The following is a 24,856-nucleotide window of genomic DNA, read 5'->3' on the forward strand; positions in this document are numbered from 1 at the left end:
ACGGGCAAATAAACAAGACGATAGGTGACCACAAAATAAGGGCAGTCATAGTATTTCACTCTTCTGGTCTTTCCATTGGGATGCATCAGTTCCTAGATCATGGTCATCTTGATATCAGGGATGACACGCTCCTAGAGGCTTGGATGATGAGGCCGGTCTCATCATGAATAAGATAAAATAATATAAATAAGGACATCTGGTACATCCATTTCAAGCCTTCGCTGGTCCTACCATTAATGATCACGAAAACAGTATACCAGTAGATATCACGATGAGTATGTGTCCACACAGAGTGCAATGATAATCTGCAGCTAGTTTCGTATGTACACTCATAAAAAATATATATGAACATTTTTTTCTTTCTCGATCTTCTTTGTTACATAAACATACGTAGGCAGAGCTTGACACAGTTTGACACTGACGCGAGATGTGCTCTACGGGCAAAGTGAAGACCTGCGTTGCAAAATGGGCACGATGCTGCTAGGATGTAAAGGGGTCCGCGACTCGAAGGCATGGCGACAATGGATACAAGGGACGGGGGATCACTGGTTTCATATCTGCTAACCACATTCAGCTTCTCCAGATGGGGTGGACAATACAGTCACACCAGTCCAATCACAATACTGAGTTAAAACTGTCACATGTTTCTCTCTCGTTTCCATGGCAACCTTCTCCTGTAGACTATGGCTGCTCCTTCACCCTATTTTCAGCCAAGAGCTTGAAGGCCTGCTCGAGAAAAACAACAATAAATAGGATTTACTTTTCACATCTTACCACTCAATGAACAGATAAACATACAAATGACAATTCTTGCTTAATTAAAAGCAAACCTTTGACAGAAGACTCATTAAAAGTGTTTGAAGAGTACATATTACCTCCCCAACTCAACTGCCCATAAAGTAATGACATAATCTTGATATTTACACTTCTAACTCTGATGGAAAGAGGTAATAAGAACGTCTTATTGAGCAATATTATGTGCTATCATGATGTCCCCTCAAAAAAAAAAAAAAAATCTGTCCCTCTGATAGGACACCAAATGGATGTCACCTGTATGTATATGAGAGAGTCACAACCCATACATGTAAAAGAAACTGCTTCATTCATTCTTCATAAAGAGCAAGGGATGGTGCATAATCCTGTGACATGGTCCACCCAGGGTACATATAACTGGACCCTTTGGAAACAAGCTAGTGCAACTGAATATGGGCTACCCAGCCATCTTGTTAGATGGAAAACAAAAATAACGAATAACCATAAAAAGTCGACACAAAAGTATTTGCACCTTCTTTCGACATTTTGAGATGATTCAGATTTCTGATCATAGATTATCTTTTTCTTAAAGTGGAGGGTTGTGTAATTTTTTTTGTTTGTTTTTGTTTTAATTTCTAAATGATATGCTCTACAACCCTAAAAAGCTTGGTTTCCCTCCAGTGCACTCAGCACAGTACCTTTTGCAAGGCTACAATCCAAGCTGTGGACTGCTTCTTGGTCGAGTCTTCGTTCACGCTGATTGTGACCTCACGCATCTCGTCAATGTACTTGTAGTGGATGGTGACAGCTTTTGGAATGGCATGACCTGTGAAAAGGAGGAAGGGGCATAATAATATCAGAATAGAAATGGCTCCCAAAACTCTGAAAATGAGTTGGTTTTTCTGATGACACACTTTCATACCAAGCACATTATGAAGTGTTATGCCCATCACATACGGTTGATGAAGTGTTTTCTGTGTCAAAGAAATCAAGAGTAATCCTGTTGTTAATCATACGAGTTTGCTTTCTTTATCACTACTTGATTGGATGTTGACCCTGTACATGGGCTTTCTGGGGTTTTTTTCCCCATCATATTTTGGTTTGTCCCACTGAATTAACAACTTTTTAGTATTTAAAAGATACTGTATGAATTATCAGTACTACATACTGAGAATATGTAATGTAATAACATATACAATGTATGGTGTGATTTTCTATAACTTCAATTTCACGACTGGCCTAGATTTATTTAGAGTACTACAGTTATAATCAAACACCAATCATTTGAAGGTATGAGGAAGCAAGGATAAAAACATGCACTACATAGCATTTCAAAACATTTATCTATTCTTATGATACAAAGCTAAGGTCAAGTGATGACATATGCATTATCTCACTTCTCAATTTCTCCCAACAGATCCAGGATACATTTAAATATGTTTTAAAACAATAACTGGAATGTTCTGTTGATACATACTGTATCTATTCTATCACATGAAAGACTCCTCATGAGGAAAAGAAACACTAGGTCTGCAAATCTATGGAAAATGCACTTGTTTGATCTTTTTTTTTATGCGTAAAGAAAGTAAAAATGGGGGGGGGGGAGGGATTCATACTTTGATTCAAATAATGTATGAGATAATTTAGCAATAATATCCTGAACACATGCTTGCTGCAAAAATGACAAGATCCTTTCAAAACTGGATGTGGAAGTATGGGATGAAGCACATAGCAAAAGCATGATCATAATATATGTCACATTTGGTCTTTTGAAGTATTTAATGCCGAGAGCCATGAGGTCAAAAATCTAGGGTTTCATTGAAGGAAATCCTGTTTACAGACTGCACCCACATGACTTTTCCCCCCTTTTGTTTCCACCACAAGTACTTGAAGTACATGCAGGCATGCTTTTATGATGCTCAGTGCACTTGAAATCATGAATCTGATGATCATATACAAAATCAAACAAGAATAAAACTTTAAACTAGCAGACAGTCTCAAATACAGCTGTTGGCCACATTTTTTTTTTTTTTTTTTGGGTAATCAATGAAATCATAACTGGGATTAAAGCCGGTGCTCGATACTAGGAAATGGAACACAGTATTACATAAATAGTATTATGGTCTTGAATGCACTATACCTGATTATAGGCACAAAAAATGCATAATTAGCCTACATGCAGTTTTATTTCACCGAGGCTGAAGGCGCAGATAAAACAGATTTGTTATTTTGCATTGCCAGCACAAGAAAAAAGCAAAAAAAAAAAACTAGAAATGTCGCTATGGCGACTGGTATGCCTCCGCCATAATGCATGATTCTCCTAATAGGTCTATAGTTCATGTGGACAATGTGTGATTACATTTTCACAAAATTGGCAAAATATTTAAAATGACAAGTTTGTCACAAATGTGTTGAATGTTCACCTTCCTTGACCTATGTTTAACTGAATGAATAGGAGAGCATGTATTTGGGGATTTAAGAACTTTAACTTGACTTTGACCCTTTCATAAGTTTATGCATTGAGTAATATCAAGGCATGGAGAAAAAAAGTGCAATTTCTGTATTGAACAGTAAATTGTTATAATTTTCATCTCGCCTTTGACCCTAAGATTTATAAGAGAATCACTGTCAGGCAAAATATACATAAATATATACTAAGTTTCAAGATAACTTGAGCCACTTCCGAGATATGGAGAAAGAAGTAAGTTCAGCACTTTCACTTGATCTTTGACCTTTTGACCTTTGACCTTCTTGGCAACAACAAAAAAAAAAATCCCAGAGAATCTCTATTGGGTTATACATGCATATACTACATTAAAAAAAAAATCCTGCTGGCATTGCATACAAGAGGGAAATAGTAAAATTTTGAAGTATTGTCCTTGACCTTTGACCCCATGAACCCCAAATTCCCTAGATAACCACTGCCAGTTAGTACATGCACATATACTATGTTCCATGAAGATACCTTGAACAATTTCCAAGATACGGAGAAAAAAGTGAAATTTTAACATTTTTGCTTGACCTTTTGACCTTTGACCTAATGACCCCAAACTTTCACAAGAGAATCTTAATTGGGTAATACATGTATACACTAAGTTTCAAGAAAATATCTTCAGGCATTGCATAGATATGTGGGAAATAGTGAAATTCTAAGCATTTGACCTTGACCTTCTGACCTTCTGACCTTGAGCATGTGCACCCAAAAGTTGATAGGCACAACTTCACCCCTTAATACACATACATGCCAAGTTTCATTAGGAGACCTCAAAAGGTTTTTTAGTTACGCTGTCCACAAAAATCATTACAGACGGACGGAAGGACGGACGGACAACCCGAAAACATAATGCCTCCGGCACCACTTCGTGGCGGAGGCATAAAAAAAAAATGGGATGAAATAAAAAAACAAAAACAAATGAAAATCAGGTCGGCTGTGTAATGGCCATAATGGTAGCATGAAGTGACACTTGCCACCCTCGACTTGATACCAGACTGATCTATTTATAGCACAATTGATGCAGAAAATTGATGCTTCACTGAAGGTCGCATTGAATTTTGCTGCAAGATCTCTCTGGCCAAATGGCAACACAAATCCCTGGAAACCATACATCAATAAACACACACACACAAACACAAACACACACATACATACACTACACAAGAAACCTAGAAATGTTGCCATGGCGACTGGTATGCATCCACTACATCGCATTATTTTCCAAAGCATGTGAGACATCAGTATGAAGTGATTGGCATATAATCACTATCTGGTAGTCATATACAACAAATCTAATGACAATATACACTATAGAGAAATTTCCAAAATATGGAAAACTATAATGAGATTTTAGCATTTTCACTTGACCTCTGACTCCATGACCCAAATCTTTCCCTACAGAATCATCGTGCAGTAAGCATGTATTTAGCAAGTTTAATTACCTGTATGTTTATTTATTGAGTCATTTCTATTAAAGGTATGGAGAAAATAATGATTTTCTTAATACCTCATACATTTTGCTTCTTACTGGTTCCTACTTCCTACTACTGCCAATGTCATTTTTAAAGGATATATCACATTCTCATACAATATCCACAATGATGAAGGAAGACTAGTCTTTAACATGGATAAAACAATGCAGTGTATGATAGAATGTTGGGGCATGTGTGCATACAAAAATACAAGTCAGGAGTACTAAGCAAGAAATGTTTAGGGGAATGAACAAGAATGATTACTGAGCTTACCCCAAGATTCCATGTTGAATAATTTATTGTCATTCAAGCGCTCATACTTGTACCTTTTGTCTCCTATGCTTTTAACATGTATGACTCAGACAAAACCGCCACTCACCAATTATTATCTAACACTGTATTCACAAATATTGAGCAAAATTTACAAGGGCAAAATACCAGGGGGCAAAAATATATTATCAATGAAGGGGAGCAGGAATAATGAAACAATGGTTTATTGAGCTACAGTTGGAATCAAGCCAGATTAATGAGATAATCAATAATGCAAGGGGCACAATGCAAGCTAGAACAGGTTTTCAATACCAGGTAAGGACACACAAGTACACAAGACTTTCCAGCATTGCACTCGTACAATGCTTAGGTTAATATTTCAGCATGTACAGGGCAGCAACAAGCAAGTGAAGAGTTGTTTGCAAAAACCGATAAGTCCATATTTGCCAAATAGAGATATTTGCGATTAAAGGTCAAGAAAAATATAGAGAGTAATAAGAAAATGTTTGCTTCTTTTGACCATAACTTCAAAAATATACCTTTATATGTAGTGACCAACATATCATTTAAAAGGTATTATTTTGTACATTATGACAGAAATCGTACTTCAAAATCTTCAAAAATGGACTTACTGGTTTTTGCAAACAAACCCTTCAAGTGAAACTCACCAAACATTAGGGATGAGCGATGCATAATGACAGCAGTGGAGAAAAGTTATTTTCAAAATGATACCACAAAAATGTGGTAGTGATTATCTTGGGTGATAATAGCAATATCTACTGTGGACATTGACATTAAAGAGTACAGGTTCTATTTCTCTTTTTTTTTTATTACTAAAGAATGGCATAGTATTGGTTGAGGTTGGTTGAGGTGAGGATTCAGCTTTTAAACTTTTTGCGAGATACTTATTTGGGAAACCACTTTACGAAATGTTAAAGAGCATACAATTCTCAGAGGAGCTAAAACTTTATTTGATGAAAATTGGTTTTGAAATGGCTGAAATATCAAAAAACAAAGTAAAACAGAGCAATCCAAATATAAGGTGGGTCCCACCTTTTATTAGGACCACTTTGTTTGGGATATCTCAGCTATTTCAAAACTGATTTTCATCAAATGAACTTTGAATTCCTTTAAGAATTATGGGTTCTTTCATATTTCATAACAGGTTTCTGATTATCTCAAAAAATTGTCATAAAAAAATGTTGGAAACCTGGAGCCCCATCTCAACCAAAACTGTACCATCCCTTTAAAAGTTGTCCTTGTTTTGGTATTAATGCAGCCTTGAATAGTAGTTCAAAATATCAGCATCTGCCAGGCTTGATTGTTCTTTAAATCTTGACAGCATGCTCTGCTAGAATTCATACCATGACATGACATAGAACAAAACAGAGCGACAAAAGATTTTCATCAAGACTAATTGCAATTCCTTTCATATTGTGTGGCAATAACCTGCACACAGAATATTCTATTCCAAAAAGTTACCATCATTAATAACTATAGTCAGCATTGGAAGGCTCTAGCCCTTGCCAATCCAATCAGTCTTAAACCAAGGTTGTCTCTGCAAGAGATTAGGTTTCAAACTGTCTATAACTCACATTTAAAATAGTGTGAACATGCCTTCTCAAAAAGCAAAACATGATTTTGCACCTGATACCATGCCAAACTATCTCTAACACAGAATGGAGTTGAGTGAAAATTATTTTCTCGAAAAGCTGAACATGACTCACTGTCATCGGAAAGAGCTGCTTTAATGTGAGCAACTGATAAATCATGTTAGCGTATTACTCTTGAGCAGATGGTATGTCATAACATATATTCAAACAATTTTCTGGGCCTGGACAAAACAAGCTCCAAAATTTTGGCAGTAAATCATATACGGTATGCGGGTTTAAAAAAACAAAAAAATTCCTTATCTGTCATGGGGACATCTTATAAACAAAACTGACAAAGGGCATATTATATATATGTAGGGATCAACATTAGTGGTGGACCAGTGGCCTGGGGTCACTAAAAATTGATGTCGGGATAACAAATTTTTTTTAAAATGTCATTTTTGGTGGCCACATTGGGCAACTAAGATTAAAAATTGATCATCACATGTGCTTTTATTTTGGGCCACTACACACACATCTATAATTTTTTTTTTTGTTTTTTGTTTTGTTTTGTTTTGTTTTGTTTTTTTTTTTTTTTGGGGGGGGGGGGGGGGCACCAAAATGTCTAATTTCAACATTTTAGTGGCCCAAACAGGCCATTACATCAATACTTCAGATGTGTAAACGCATAGTCTTTCCTACTATCCACAGTTTTCAAAGATGTAAATTTCTGAATAGTATCGATACCCATGCATAATTCATCAATGCATCACAAGAAGTGGCTGTGTGATTTAATACACACATTTTCATGACTTCCCCCAAAACGCACAAGAATTCATTAGTATGATCTTTGAAAAGAAGTTGGTAATGCTATGGCATTTTAATCTCAGATATACACATGTTTCTCTGTATCTATTTATTAAAGCTTATACCTGAAACTTGTAACAGCTCTGCAATAACAATTTTTTTTTCACATGCAAAACTTCTTAGGTTTGCTGCGCTTATGCTTTTCTGCACGCAGGCATGTTTTTTCTGTGTCAACCACTTCAACAATTTCATGGCTTATGAGGCAGGATCAAATTCTACTGCGACTAGCTCTTCACAACTCACCATTGACATTGGTCTCAACAGTTTGTATCTTAAGGTTCTGGATACACTGCAGCGCTATGGGATCATGAACCCACACAGTTGGCTTGGTGTTCTCTTTGTCCGGCTTCTCCTCGCTGAACAGCAAATTTCTGTTTTGTTTTAATAGTTGGTTTATTTTTTTAAAGAAACATAAAAACAAAACAACATCAAGAGAGAAAGATGAATAAACAGAGAAACTGGAGAGAGCAGTTTGACTATCAAAGGTAGATACTTTCTCTAGCTTCTTTCAAGTATTTCAAATGTACTGCTGACAAACTTCTGTAAATCATCATCCACAGGGTAATCAATACCCTCAATGCTTGCAGAATGTTTTCCGAATACATAAGGCACAAGTCTGATTTCCAAGTCTACCATTAACTCTTTTAAGTGAATTTACCCTTGAAAACAGCTTGAATGTTATTTGCATCTCTTACATTTCTAATACATATGTACATTGCTTTGACACAATCTCTCTTAATTGTGATTGTGCCAAGAATGTGTATCTTATAGTTTGCATAATGTGACTGGAGCCCCCTACCTGTGATTGGATGTCAGCTTGCAGAAACTGGTGGTGTTGCCTTCTTGAGGGCTCATGATGGAGAAATTGCTTCCTGTAGAAAAGAAAATATAAAAATGTATCAAACTTTCATGCATTTCTCATCAAAAAAAAAGTAACACTGTTCATTCATTGTTCATTGGATATGGGTTAGTCATACAGTACGTATGGGGACAGTCACTCCAAAGCTCCAACTTTTTGGACACATCATGAGAGTTATGAATTTTTAAAGTTTTGGTGTTGGAACCGCTGGATGAGGAGACTACTAGAGGTTATGACGTATGAGTGGACAACAATATAAAGAAAATATAAAAGGAATTCCCAAAAAAAAAAAAATCACTTTTATAGCAAAATGAAAGAGTACTTGACTAACCGCTTTCAGATAGCAGGTGGAATAAGTGCTACCCCTAACATATGTCAGTATCAAGTTGATGGAATGTGTAATTTTCATGAAAAATGAATTTCTATTGAATTCCCTTTATATTTTCTTAATGTTGTAGTCCTCTCATACGTCATAACCTCTTGTAGTCTCCTTACACAGCAGTTCCAACACCAAAACTTTAAAAATTCATAACTTTTACATCGATTGCCCGATTTTCCTCAAACTTTCACTGATGTGTTCTACTAATGTTACTGCTTTCACTCAATCCACATTGCTCTTTGAGTTTACATTCCCTTTAAGGAAAAGTGGAAGGGAAAAGGAGGCGAGGGAGACCAGTAACAACTTGGACTGAAAACATTAGGAAATACACAAGACGTAGTTGCTCAGTTGCATCCCATCAAGTAATAGATACAGAAGGTTGGCATAAACTTATCTCTATCACAGCAATGCATAGCGATATTTAACTGAAATAATGATGATGATCAGGTTTGAGTTTCTTCAGTTTGTCTCCCTCTACAAACTGAAGAAACTCAAACCTGAGCCTTCACCCCTCTGAATAATATCTTTCTTTCAATGATGATGATGTTCATTCACAAGAGACTGACATAATGTGTGCCTTTACAAACCCACTTGACTACTAGCCCACTCCCCCTGGATAACTACAACGCACTGTAGAGAACATGTACAAATGAATTGGCAACATAAACTGGCCTTGCACCCCACTTATGGGAATGAAATCTTTTGTCATGCCTTGCCAGTGCACAAGTTGGATATCCACCCTTGAGTTGAAAGTCATGTGTAGACTGGAGTAATATTTCTATTTCACGGTAGGCAGAATCAAGTAGTGGTTTAATTCCTAGACTTCTTGAATAATGCATAAATACATACTGTACCTGAAGAACAATAAATATATCTCAAGACTGAAGTGGCCATGAACCTCTGGTTTGAAAAACTGTCACCACAAATGTCCTTTGCTCTTCTGTAAAAGATATCTTCTTCGCATGAAAAAGATAAAATCTCACCCCCCCCCCCCCCCCCCCCCCCCGGAAAAAAAAAAATCCGAGACAAACGCACAAACTATCCAAGTATGCTATGCACAGTTTGGACATACACTCAAATGGTTACTCATACCTAAACCATTACCTTGCCTATCAGTTAATTTATAGCAGTTTCTTCCTACTTAGATGCTACTCGGGTTAAAAGAAACCCACCATTCATCAGTGCCTTCAGATGCTTGTTAAAGAATTCGTTCTCCTTCCGCGTGAAAACAGCGCAGTCCTCACAGAGTCTGACGGGGTCAACAAAGTTCATGCGGGGGAGGGGGACCTTCGAGGAGCAGCAGGGCCCGCAGAAGCATTTTCCGCATCGTCGACAATGGTGCTGCATGAGGAGATGAAAATGCACAATATGTGTGACACGAAAATACACATAATAAATGTGGGGCAACTGACATTGCCAGCACTAAATAAATGTATTCATTTTAGTACGGCACTATGGCATCATTATTTTAAGTCTGCAAAAGATAAAACAGAAGAGGATCTTTATGCCAGTAAAGGGTTTAGTGAGAGAACAAATTTTTGTTCTTTTTATCTCAGTGACATCTTCTTTGATGGAAGAAAATGACCTTCGTGTTTCCTCCATTTATTACTTTTTTCCCCATCGGTTATGTCGAAAGGGCATTTAGTTGAGAATTTCATGGGATTAGCTGCTATAGCATACAGCTCTGTAGTGCACTTGACCTAGCTTGTAGTTTACAGAAAAATGATTGAATCTTCTGAGATTAACATTTGAGAATGATGGTCATATACCGAGTCAAAACAACTGGTTTTAAAGCGTTCTTTCCACACATGAACTGAGATGATTGAAAACATCATATATCTATTTTGCTTTATACATTGAATATTTTTCAGTTGTGATGCTACTAGGATCAATTGGCATGCATAAAACAATCATGGTAAACAAACGAAAAGCTAGGAGCAAAAGGTGAGAAGATTAAGGCACATATGGCCATAGATTATCATGTTTACTTTTTCAAGCTTTATCTCAATGAAATCAGAATGGGACAAAGTCTATAAACTCTCCTTCATTGGCCCGAATTCACGAAGGTGGTCTAAATTTAAACCATGGTTTATGTATATTTCTTCTGCGTATTTATGATTGACAGATTGCGTACGCTAACAGCCATCCAGTAAAAAAACGTGCATTGATGCGCGCAAGTATTGGTGCGCCTATTTAACGCTTATTTTAGACCATGGTCTAAATTTGTACCATGGTTTAAATTTAAACCACCTCCGTGAATTCAGGCCTTAGTGTTCAAACACTCCACGATTTGGTCATCCTACAACTCTGACAAAATGCAATTCTTGTTGAGCACTACATTCATTTGCCAAATTTTGCTGTTTTTACAAATTGTGCCGATGTTATTGTATCTATAATCTTGTAATTAGAACTGCACATTAAACCACAGCAATTGAGCAAACTATCATGATTGCTTGTTGCACCTTAACACAAAGACTTATTGTGAATCATTTCGAGTTTTACACACAAGAAAATGTACAAAAACATGGACCTCCTAAATAGCATTTGCAGCTTTGCACATCAGTCTACAAATCTGTGTCGCATAGATTAAATTCCTGAATAAGGGGTTGAATACACAGATAATTTGTTTGTTTATGAGTAAGAATTGCCATCAACAGATATCTCATAGAGACATAAGATATTCTGTTTTGTTGCAGTGGGTTAATCTTTTTCTTTCTTTTTTCTTTCTTTTTCTTCATTTAGCATTTATTTTCTTCACGACTCATAAAAACATCTGAGAGTCATGCAAGTAATGACCTCTATCTCATTTAAGATAAAAGAAACATTAGTCCGAAATAGACTTTGTATGGTATTATAGCACAGAATGAATCCCTTCACCTAGAGGAACAGGTTGTCTATGATGTACTTGCTGTGCATAGTACATTTAACTTCTTTCTCTGACAAGCCTACCGGCCTTCTCCATCACTCCCCATCTCAGCTCCAGATTCCGTGAAGAAGAAGAGATGGTGACGGAAATCTCGGAGGCATTTCCACAAATGCCAATTTTGTGGATGATAATCAAGAAAAGTGCACCAGACCCAGCATGGCATAAAACATTCTCGCGGGAGTCAGTCAGTGACTGAGAGCGCTACCTATGCTAACACTAATGGTCCTCCGATGATGGGGGGCATCTCAGCTTACAGACGCTTGGACCAGAGCATTACCATACATCACTGAATCTTCCTGACTTTTAAAGGTACGCATAGTGTGTACAAAAGCTGGCATTTGATTTGGAAATCTCTACATGGAGGTGGGTTTTGGGAAAAGTATATCATGTACATATACAATATACATGATGCATTGTCTATGCCGCAATATTGATATTGCATTTTACATTCATACGTCTTCTGTACTATTCTTAGTATTGTTGACAATATGCTTTTATCGTAACAGCTAACAAAAGCTCTTATTCAACATACCTACTGATAGATACAGCTGTACATTTTGGATGATATGTTACTTGCATATTGATTACTGAGTGATCCACATCTACAAGCTCTGTTTTTTAGTGGATCACTCTTTTCAATTGCTTTATTTACTTCTTGATATCATTTTTGCAAAGTAGGCATTGTTAGGGTTTTTATAATAAATTCATCGAATTGTATTGAAAATGTAAGTTCCAGTAGGGAAATGTTTCTCAACATTATCGGTAACACACATTTATTGCACTCTGCAAGATGAGATTTTAATGGCAGTACAAAAATACCGTTCATGTGCAAAAAGCACATTTATGTATAGAGCTCTATTTGAACTGAAGCACTGATATCATTGTCTGGGTGATAAAAAAAAAATCCATATTTTGTTCCTTTTTACCTACATATGATGGTTGGTGTCAGATTGGACACTTCAAACTTTTATATGTAGTTAATTGCAGTGAATAATTTGACAACACTCTGTTGTTGGCTGTATAAAACAGTCAGCAAAGGTCACAACATGAAGTAAATGAATAGAAAAAAGAAACACACACACACACATATAAAATATACATATTAACATATCGTTTTCTTGGGGAGGGGTATGGAGCACTCAGCATAATGCCATATGTAAAAAACAAACAAAACAAACAAAATAAAACAAAACAAAACAAAACCAACAACATTGCCAGTACACAATCTCTTAGAAGTATCTTCACAAAATAGTACATTACTAAACTTTGCTATGGCAATCAACCGATGATTACATATATATATATATTTTTTTTTTAGGGGGGGGGGGGGGATGAACGTGATATTGATTGTTGTCATAGTAATACTGTGAACGGGGATTTTGTTGTAATGACATTAAATCGTGCTTATTTCTGTGAAGTGTCTGCAATCCAGCCTGCGGGCTGCAATGGACATTATTCAATAAAATACCCTTTCAATTTCAATTTCAATAAATAGTGCAGCATGAGCCCTCTAAACCAATACATGTATATCCTCTGAGATTCGCTCCTACAAATGATTTTTTTTAATTGCTCATAGAACTGTAAAATCATGATTAACCAACCATACTTACTTTCTCTTTCTATCTGTCTGTGTCTCTCTAAAAACACACACACACATATACAGTTGTACAATGTACTCTTCAGCCTTATATAACTTTCAGAAAAGCGAAGAGAAATCAGGAATATTTTGATCTACATCATAATATTATGTTTCTGTGTGCATGTGGGGTGGGGATGTGCTCCCTATTATGTGATCTAATCAATGAAAGTGGGCATTCTTTCACACACAGGCACAGGTACTTGTAGTTCATAATACTGCGAATCCATGATACTAATACCATGTCTCACACTCACATGAATGCACAAAGCTTGATATAACCTGTAGACAAGTGAGGATGGCTCATAGGACATTGCAATCTGTTGTATCGTCACCATATTTTTTTTTTACCTCCGCTGAGAGAGGAGGTTACATGTTTTCGTTACCGTAGGTTTGTTTTGTTTGTTGGTTGGTTCGTTTGTCCTTGTGCAAAATAACTCAAAAAGTTGTGAACGGATTTGGATGAAACTTGCAGAAAAGGCTGAGAATGACAAAAGGAACAGATGATTAACTTTTGCTAGTGATCCAGAAATTTTTTATGGATTTTATGAAGGCTTTTCGATATTTTGGCAGGCCAGGTCAATGAACTTGGGAGTCCAAGCTGCGCATTTTATTGAGGTTTTCATACGCGCAGTAAAGTGCATGCTCTATTTTCTGCTAGGACAAGGCGCACTGCGCAGCTGGAAGTTGATGACGTTTACAACAAAAGGCTTCTATGTGTGGGAAATCGGGCAATTTTCAGCATGCATACATGTACATATGGGTAGAAATCTCTATGATCCATGATCTCTATGGGAAAACAAGATAATTGGTGGAAATTACAGTGTAGCTGCTTGGCAGAGGTCTCCGCTCTCAGAGTGCTTCTCCAGTTTTATATGGAACAATCCCTTTCATGTGTAGTGATGATTGGTGGGGGCATTCTCTGATAAAATGATGTTTAAACAGTTGGAAATTCATCATATGATAGCATTATAGGATCAGGGTTGGTTTCATGAAAGTCTCATGAGAGACTTTTCGCTCATAAGACACACCTATGAGAGACTTCATGAAATGGATTTGAAAGTCTCGTAATAGCTACATTTGAGGGACTTTGGCCATTCTGATATTCCTGTACGGACTTTTATGTGACAACTTCATGAAACAGACCCCAGGTTTCATAGAAATCAAATTTAAAAGGATTAGCAAAACATGCTATATTCATAAATGACTATATTCAGTTGAATGGCAGTGAACTACACAAGAATGGATCGCGCACATCAAGGAGTAGAGCTTAGAACATCATACTCCACATAATGCGTAGAAGAAGATGCATATTGTGGAACAATATCGTGAAAGTAAACACAAGCACATAATCAGTAAACATATCAAACATGAACTTACCCTTCTTTTCACAAGGTCATACTTGGCCTGGCATTTCATGCAGAACAAACACTGAAAAATAAGATAAATACAGAAGCATAAGTGTCAGAGAGAAAACTAAATAAAATTTCTACAAACACCAATATATATCACTATGAATTATATGACTATGAATGATATGACAAAGCATGAATGTTTAATTCTTTAATCCTAACCACCTGATGGCACTGATGATCACAACACAATAACAATATTCATAATTAATAGCTTCTGCACTAGACCCCCCCCCCCAAAAAAAAAAAAAAAAAAAAAAAAATTAAAATGACAATATTGTTTATTCATAACGTTCTCAACATGGAATTGATCCTGGCCAAACATACAAGTGTGCAAACATGAGCATAAAATGATAAAAGTCTCCCACTATCAAATTAGGAAAACACACACACACACAAAACAAACAAACAAACAAACAAACAAAAACATGCTTACTCTATACTCTTAAATCCTGATACCGGTAGTTGAAAATAAGCAATAAAATAAAAAATCTGAACTCAGCACTTTAATTTAAAACGTATGATATTCTCAATTCCACGAATAAGATACTTTCGGTCCTTTTCACTGAAGCTGCAATGAATGTATGGTGGAGACTCTTTCCTGCCTGCAGCACATAATTTGAGTGATATTTAGAATGCAGGCTCATTCTATACCGCACTAATCACTATGTCTGCGCTAATTTGTACTTTATCCCTAAAGAGCACACTCTCATATTCTGACTGCCTAAAGGTGTGACAATAATCAATAACAGTAAACACACACACACACTCACACACATAATGGCAATCCAAGGCAGTGGCTTTAACTTCCTACCTAGGATGAAGATGAGAGCACGTCTGGATCCCGTCCCCCCCCCCCCCTTCCCACCTCACTTCTTTAGTCCACCACTTCTACACATCATTCAGGAAGGCAATGGTGCATATTGGCAGCTCTTCAGAGACACTTGCAATTAACTGCCACTCCATCTTCGGGCTATTTTTAAAGTCAGCAACCAGCTACTATTTTGGGCAGCAAGAACTGCGGAGACTGCACCCTCGGCCGCCCTGGTCTGCAAAAAAATCACAGCGCTAGCAAAGCTTTCAAGGCAACCTTTAAGTGACAGAATTGCAGTCTACAGCTCACTGGTGAATGATACGCTGATTACCGAATGAGAAACCACTACTTTTGCTTCAATCGAAATGATCAAGCACCACAAAAGCACAAGATCATTAGTCCACATGACGAGCCAGGGAAACCCTCGTAATGTGGTGCTTCAATCCTTGCTGGCACACTTTATTTCGTCTAGAATCTAGAGACGGTCAAGAAAAGCATCATTTTACAGAGAGAGTGTGCAAGCTGTCCCTGAAATCTGTCCCCAAAGCTAGCAAGTTTGGCATTAAGAAGATGACCACAGTACAGTTATCTCCTAAAACGTTCATTGGAGAACATCCTTCATCTCGGGCATTTCTCATGTAATAGACTCGGGTACAGGGGCTGAAGATGAGTACAGGAAACACTTGATACGTGTAAAAGTTATACTTTAAAAAAATCTTGGTGTGAAAATTCAATCAGGATTAAAAAGTCTGTGCATGTCACCATCTCTTGCTGAACTGAGCCCTTTATAACAGTGTTCCTCGTTGAATTGGGCATTTTCTATCTGTAACAACATCAGTCAAATACACCATAATCACATTTGATGAAGGTTTCTGTATCCCTCTATATTGCACAGTTTCCGGATATAATATTCTTTGTAAGGCTAGTTTGTGAGTGACTGAATTTGCAATTGTCAAAGAAAGAATTGTTGTTACCCTTTTCAAGAGAAAAGTGAACATTTCTTACCTTGGGAAACAATCTACAGGGAATAAGTGTTACAGGAGGTAATGTTGTTAATTTTTGCAGATACCAGGTATCAGTTGTTTTCGTAAGTTGTTAATTTTTGCAGATATCAGTTGACTCGAGAAATTTGCAGCAATCAACGAAAATAAATGTATAGCACATTCAGTGATCAGTGTGGCAATGGCATTAATGCGGTTGGGCTGTATTCTGAAAACGCTAAACCCACTCTGTGCCAATAAGTCGAAAGTGCACAAATTTTATATATACCGGGTACAGTGTACGGAATACCTACAATGTATGGAAAGGAATTTGTATGGCACACAGTCTCGATGGACCTAAGAGATTTTCCTACGTCACTAATTTGAAATAAAGAATGTAATATTAAACATTCTGTGTATTATGAATCAAGTTGGTATTCTGAAATAACCTATGAACTATAATCTGTCCTAAAAATCATGACAAAACATAATTGCTAAAATCTAATTGTGGAGAATAACACAGAGGCAGCGAGATTCTCATTGCACAATCTGTAAATAGGGATGTATACCTGCATGATTGGTGAAATTACAACTGTATGGACCTCATTCAATTCCAAATAAAGGGTAAACGATGAATCATCACAAAGAAACCCACACATACAGCATTTAATGATCACAAGCAATCATAAATGTAAAACACACTACACAGAATAGGTACTGGTACTTATGAAAAATATTATGCAGTACACACATGTACAAACACACACACACCGCCTCTCTCTCTCTCTCTCTCTCTTGGAAAGGATATGAATTGCATGAAAATTACATCAATCATTAGCAAGCATGTCACTGGTCAACAATAACACAAAGGGCATTTCAGCATGTGCAGACTCATGAGCGAAGAATTGCTTTAAAGGAAAGAATACTCAAGAAAATATTTGAATATCCTTCTATTTCAAAAGCTAAAAATTTTGAGCTACATAAATTTTCTGAAGATAGCTTCAGGTTCTCATGTACCCACTGTACAAGCACCCATTATTTCTAGGTAAAATGTAATTCAAAAGTGAAAGTTACACTGAAGGAAAGGTACATTTGAGGGAAAAGGAAGGCATGGAGTCAAAATTTTATGTGAATCTCAACTAATATCATCTGGTTTTTGAATACTATATTTAAAGGTCACCATCCCAGTTGGCATGGACAAACCACCTCCATACAGATACATGCTTCTGAAGCCACAAAATATATTTGTCTGCACAAATACTGCATATGTGGTACTGGTAAACTTGGTAAACTTCTTTTTTTTTTTCAAAATCAACAACTCAAGAAAACAGTCTCCAGTAACACAAATGCACTCCATGTCATTTGCAAGGTGAAACTAATAATGAAGATGTAATAATTCTTTCCTGAAAACAGACATTTCTTTATAATTTCATCATTGCGAATTGCAATTGTCATAAATTCAACCACTTGTGACATTGTCTCACAAGTCCCGCTTCCCAAAATGTCATTGATGTACTAAGTAAAGTGTGTACATGTTGCAAATGTATGTCATTGAGGCTGCTTGCACACAAAACTCCTTCAGATCTATGTACAGTTTGTACATGTACCAAGTTTCATGCATTAGGAATGGTAGTCATGCCTCATATTCAGTGGCGTATCTAGGGAAAACGGCGCCCGGGGCAAGCGCGAAAATTGCGCCCCTAATTTCTGAAAAAGTGTTCAACCCTATACCCATCCCGGTAGGGACTTTATTTGTTTGTTTGTTTTTATTTCCGTCTTCATATAAAAATACACACATTACAAGTTACATATACATTGCATATACGTACAGAAGAAACGGGGGATTGCCTGTTCAGTCATATTTTCAAAATATGTCTGTTCTTCCACATGGTCCCGATATATACGCTTTAAACAAAGTCCATATGATATGCTTTTTCAAGCACTTAAAAGGGGTCTTTTGAGGGTGATTCAAATGTAATGAATTTTGATAAATTGTGGCGAGCGAGCGCAGCGAGCGAGCCAAAATTTTTTGCATTTCAGCTTACAAAACATGGAATTCTTGTCATTTTTTGCTAATCATATCTTACAATATTTCCGCGTCATCATCACGTTTTGTTATTATCTCTTTTTTGGGGGGGGGGTAAATTTTGGCGAGCGAGCGCAGCGAGCGAGCCGGAAAATTTTGTATTTCAGCTTACAAAACTTGGAATTCTTGTCATTTTTTGCTTATCAAATCTTACAATTCTAATCAAGCTATAGTGACGACCTTATAGATAACGATTTATACCAACAAACTGAGGACTTGAAAAAAATACTCTAAATTAGTACGAGCGAGTGAGCCGAAATTTGTATATGTGACCCTGCACCTCAAAACAAACAAAAAGTCGCCAGACATGAATTTTTAGTTAAGACCATATTCTGAAAGAGCAGACTTTCAGCTTTAAAATGATGTATAACTCAAATGAAATGGACTCTCCTAACCTATCTAAATATTGGAAAGAAAGCACAAACTCAGGATAGGTGAGAACTGAGAAAAGAGGCTCTGAAGTACAGTGTCTATTCAAGCGCTTAATCTTTTCCAAACCGTGCTGGCTGTGCGATGAATGGGACAAAAAAACAGGAAGTAAACCACCAGAGTAACAACAATGAAGGGATTATCAGATTATACTGAAATTAAGCATGCCTCATTAACACATTCTGTCCATAATTAATGCCAACTTTCAAAGCAGTAGCACTATCTTTTCAAAAGTTATTAGAGTTGAAAGTGAAGAGTGCGGACAAGATTTTTCAGAAATGAAAGAGGGATTCTAAAGACACACCTAATCACACTATTCTACCAAAAATGTTTGAGATAAACTGCTAACAAAACACACTTTCCTGACCGTTTTATTGTACCAAATTTTAGGATAATGTAAAAGAAGACCCGCTCTTTCAGAATATATGAAAAAGTCAAGTTCGGCTGGGTTGACCCATTTCACTTATTTCCAGTCCTCACGCAAAATCAGTGTGTGCGACTTTATGTTCGTTTTGAGGTGCACGGTCACATATTTCCGCGTCATCATTACGTTATGTTCTTATCTTTTTTTATTTGTTTTTTTTTCCGCGCCCCCCCCCCCCCCCCACGTATGTTCGAAACCGTTGGCGTCCTCTTTTCATCCAATCGGCGATCGCTTCAGAACGAATGAAATTGCAGCCGCTGCTCCGTGTAACATTTTTCCTGCTAAATATAAAATGACACGTGTGAACACGATAGACATTGTCATTTTGTCCGCGTCATCGTCACGTTTTGTTATCTTTCTCTTCCTTTTTTTTTTTTTGGATAAATTCTGGCGAGCGAGCGTAGCGAGCGAGCTGAAAATTTCTGTATTTCAGCTTACAAAACATGGAACTCTTGTCATTTTTTGCGTATTAAATCTTACAATTCTAATCAAGATTCTATAGTGACGACCTTATAGATGACAATTTATACCAACAAACTGAAGACTTGAAAAAATACTCTAAATTAGTACGAGCGAGTGAGCCGAAGTTTGTATATTTCCACGTCATCATTAAGTTTTGTTATTATCTTGTTTGATTTGTTGTTGTTTTTTTGCCCCCCCCCCCCCCGTATGTTCGAAACCGTTGGCGCCTTCTTTTGATCCAATTGGCTATCGCTTCAGAACGAAAGAAATTGCAGCCGCTTGCCAGCTAAATATAAAATGACATGAATGAACACAATAGACATTGTCATTAATTTTTTGTCCACGTTATCATCACGTTTTGTTCTTACCTTCTTCTTTTATATAAATTTTGGCGAGCGAACGCAGCGAGCGAGCCGAAAATGTTTGTATTTCAGCTTACAGAACATGGAATTCTTGTGTAAACACAATAAACATTGTCATTTTGTCCGCGTCATCATCATGTTTTGTTTTCATCTTGTTTGATTTGGTTTTCTGCCCCCCCCCCCCCCCCCCCCCCCCCACCACCATTCTCCCTCCCTTTCCGGGCGATTTTTTTTTTCTTCTTCTTCTTCTTTTCTTTTCTTTTTTCTTTTTTTTTTCTTCTTCTTCATTTTTTTCTTCTTTTTTTTCTTCTTCTTCTTCGTTTTTTTTTTCTTCGTTTTTTGCGCCCCCAAGGAGTGGCGCCCGGGGCACGTGCCCCCCTTGCCCCCCCCTAGATACGCCACTGCTCATATTACAAGAAGAAGAAGAAGAAGAAGAAGAAAGAAACCCTTTCTCAACCAGAAGGTGTACTGGTAGACTAGATGACCAAAGCCATGAAGAAAATGAAGAACGATGCTGCGAAAATAGAGAATGTGCAACATTGAGCAACATGATCTAGACGAGTGCATCCCCAACGACATCTGCAATACGGATAATACTGCTTGAACACCTAAAGCTACCTTCACTGGCTTCCAATGTCACAGATCAGACATGATACAAACCTACAAAATTGCACAGGGAGTAGATAATCTCCAGTCAACTGACTTTTCATCTGGCAGCAAAACAAGAGGACATCGATTTAAGATTTTGAAGAAGCATGTCACGTTACGGTTGAGGCAATCCTCTCTATCTCAAAGAGTGATAACAGAATGGAACAGTCTATCATCTTATGAAGTAGATACCTCTTCAATTAACACACTTAACACAAATCTCAAGGAACTTTTGGCAGTTAAGACAGATGACTTTACCCGGTCAAAGTTTTCAACCGTCCATGTACTCCAGCAGCATAGAGCCTTTCACACAGAACCTAATCATCTTTAATGGTGGCGAGGGGCAAATAAGTTTGGACCAGCGACCAGTATGACTTTAAGCAAACTTCAACTTCTAAGGTATGATTTCCAAGGTACATTATATGAAGGCCATGTGAAGAAGCCCATGAACAGTGCTCGCCCGCAGAGAGTTACATGTGATGTTACCTCCTGTGGGTTCTACTATGTTGCTGTAATTCTTACAGAATTTTTAGTGTGCACATTGCTATTTTTATTGTAAATATGCTACGACTGCACCGTCACCTACTGTCAAAGCACATCCCATCCCAGTTTAGTTCAGAAAGAGCTGTTTCAGGGATTATCTCATCAAGGTTCAAGGTTACTCTAATTTGATATTAAGCATGCACCAGATCACACAATATACAGGTTAAAAACAAAGCTCCTTATCAAGGGAAGCGAGAACCCCCCGTCGATGACTCCCCCCCCCCCCCCCCCCCCCCCCACCTCCCACTGTTTTGCTCCCTCAGGCAGTTCTATGCACCTAAAATTCCCACCCCAGCTGCCCTCCGACTTCGGCATCTCTGCTCCTAGTTGATGGCGAAACTTGAAATGCCGCAGGCCCACAGGAAGAACCTGCTGTTTGTTTCATTTACTGTAGAAGTGGAAATTTTCCCATTGTATATATTTTCATGCATTTCTCGTAACCAGAAACTAGCGCAAAAATAAAAGCACACGAATATTTTTGCTTGTCATATATGTATCACTACATGTATGTAATGTCTTGATACTGCGGATCTGATCTTACTAATTCTGCAGAACGGGAAAATTTACTTGCACAAAAATGTCCACTTTCACAGTAATCTGATGCCATGATTCGCTTCATATGTCCAGGGATAGTTCCAAGACACTGTCAAGGCAGCACAAGCATATTTTTTCATCAACCCTGTAAATTAATCATTGGTTATGCCAGTCATTTTAATACTAACAGCAATGAGTCACATGACTGACATGGGCCATTATGAGCCAGGTAATACCTGACCTGGGCGCTCCTTGAACACAGTTATACTGTGGGAGGGCCCTGGCCCTAAGTCAAAAGAGTGCTATCTCTGTAAGTTGGAAAAGCAACACAAATTTTCGCGCAACTATAAGTTTCGTAATTTACCAACAAAATGCTTACTTTTATAACGTATGTACGTTTCTTACCTTAAATTCATATGAAACGTTCACTTGTTAATTTCCACATTTATCCCATGTAGTCTTGAAAAGATGTTTTTCTACGAGATCATTTCCATATACACATGTACCTCCCGTTCATTCTTTGGCTTTCGATGCAACCTTTGCGTGGCACTTTACGCATTGGCGATATGAATAACGCATGAGAGTCGTGATGATTTTAACCTTTGAACCAGGCCCTTTCGCTGCCGCTGTGTAGTGGCGAGCGAAAGGGTTCGAGTGAAACGCGCCCACACCAGCTCCCAGCGAGTGATCGGGCGCCACACGATGTCGCGCAGCAAGAGTGCCTGGTCAAAAAGGCTACAGTGCAGTGCTACCGACTCGCGCAAGCGCACAGGTTTCAAATCCCGTCTTCGTGAGCAGTTGTCGATCTTGGAGATCCCTGTTGACCGAATCACTTAGTCATTGATTGTCAATAATTGGAATACATCAGTAAGTTTTCAAATTGACACATTTTTAAGTATATAAGGTTAAATTTAACTGCGATACTACGCCTTTCCAGATCCGAAATCCTACAATGTGCAGACATCTTATCTGGTCAATGGATTTGAAATTTGTGCGCATGTGATGTGTGCGCATGCGCTGGCCGTCAATTCAGTGTAGCTCTCCCAGGTTCCTCTTGACCGAGTCACATTAAGTCATCAATTCGAACAGAATTGAAGAAATTTTTCGATTTTAAGTTGATATTTATCCGCGATACTACCCGTCATGATCCTGAATGCTACAGTCCGCAGCCCCATTACGCTACGCGTTTGGGGCTGCTGGTCGCAGTTAGCGTTAGCCATTACATGACCACTTTCATGAAAATCGACCATATCCCGGCCGGTCGGCTACATAGGCTTACAATCCACCCATGATTTTCGCTTTGGGAAGCATAAACTCTTCTTAATTGTGTACGCATACAACACACACACATACACACACACACAAACACACTCACACACTCCAGTGACAAACAAACATGTGACCTCTCAGCTCAGGGTCATTGTGTGCCCTCCCTGCAGTCACTTGCTTGACAAAGCTAGAGAACCAAAAGGTCACAATGTCATGGCATCTATAAATAATCCTGCTGCCCAGTAGTTGGCTGATGATGCTCGATTGCCACTGTGAAAACTGATATATCTTGCGAAATAGACTCTATCGTGTCCTCTATCGTATGAAGCTTTCCTTATATGTCTACTGACTAGATCTATCCATCAACCTGTTTCGACCCTGATTATCAGATCTTAGGACAGCTTTGAATGGTTGACTTCTGTAAGTTACTTGTATATGAACTAGACATATGTCTTGTCTATCTACTACCATAGGCATAGAAGTATTAACAGAACAGTTGTTTATTTAGTCTCTGATCGCACTGAGGCAGCGCTACATCTCACCTGCTCGTCTGGAATCCATGGAGGTTCTTGAATTTGAAAAGGACTTGTGTCCTTTTCCTCGACGCTTACCATGCGAAGCCCGCTCTTGCTCCTTACTAACTTCTTACCAGATGTAGCCATCATATTTTGGGCATTACGGAACCAGCAAGGACAAAAGACAACAGAGGTAGAGCAGGCACTTATTGTCGGCAAGACGAACTACGGTCAGCTGGCTTTGTGTTCAACGTTGGCTGCTACACGGTACCATCCCTTTCTCGAGCTCCAGTAATTCAGTATGTGTACGATGTACGTAGATAGAGATAGAGTGCATGCATGTGCACCCGAGGTGCGAGTGAGTAGAGGCGAGGCGCACACTTTGCGGCGAAACCGTAGACAACGTACATGTACTGTAGACTCGACTTCAGCTGTGCGTGCGAGCACCTCCCCTTTTCCTCCTCCTCCTCCTCCTCCTCAAAAAACAGCACGCAGTTGTTTACGTTTTGGAGCACAGTTTTGGCACTGTCGAGTATACCGCCCTCTACGATACATAATAAATCAGCGTTATTATCATCATCATCTCCTCCTCCTCCTCCTCCTCTTACAACAATATTCAGATCCTCAAGAGTGTACAAGATTTGTATCATTTAATTGTCCAAGTGGTGAAGATAGGCTATACGTCAATAGATTATCCTTACTTTGCATTCCGGGCCGGCTTTCCATGACAACAAATTTACAGCGATATGATTGAAATAATGTTAGCATAATCACTTGATATGACCTTGATGTAAGTCTATATATGTCTTCCAACCAGAGATCAATTGAGCGGGCACAACAAAACGTATCAGGCCTATTACTGTAGTCATGTAGTAAGATCAAGACACTGTGGTATAAAGATGCTTGTAAAGATTTTAAGTAATTTACCTTTATGATAGTACATGTATTCGTACAATGACATTTAAGCCCAAAATGTTTGCAGTTTCAGATACTAATATAAAGGCGGATGAGTGAAATGATATTTTGAAGGACAAGTTCACCTTCATAAACATAAGGATTGAGAGAATGCAGCAATATTAGTAGAACACATCTGTGAAAGTTTGAGGAAAATTGGACAATCGATGCAAAAG

At 38.0% G+C, this 24,856-nt stretch overlaps 1 protein-coding gene across 1 annotated transcript; it reads right to left on the minus strand.

The window, feature by feature from the left end:
• LOC139737213 (zinc finger FYVE domain-containing protein 21-like) lies at nucleotides 1-23,977 on the minus strand. Its single transcript, XM_071647889.1, has 7 exons — nucleotides 23,754-23,977; nucleotides 14,629-14,679; nucleotides 9,859-10,027; nucleotides 8,248-8,320; nucleotides 7,692-7,819; nucleotides 1,452-1,579; nucleotides 1-726 (listed from the first exon to the last, which is right to left on the minus strand). Exons 1-7 carry the CDS (start codon nucleotides 23,874-23,876, stop codon nucleotides 682-684), a joined length of 717 nt encoding a protein of 238 aa, XP_071503990.1. The 5' UTR covers nucleotides 23,877-23,977; the 3' UTR covers nucleotides 1-681.
• Nucleotides 23,978-24,856: the final 879 nt, after the last annotated feature.

The sequence above is a fragment of the Diadema antillarum genome, unplaced genomic scaffold (genome assembly GCF_040938485.1).
Source record: "Diadema antillarum isolate AM-2024a unplaced genomic scaffold, OU_Dant_1.0 seq00000685_RagTag, whole genome shotgun sequence".
Classification (NCBI taxonomy): Eukaryota; Metazoa; Echinodermata; class Echinoidea; order Diadematoida; family Diadematidae; genus Diadema; species Diadema antillarum.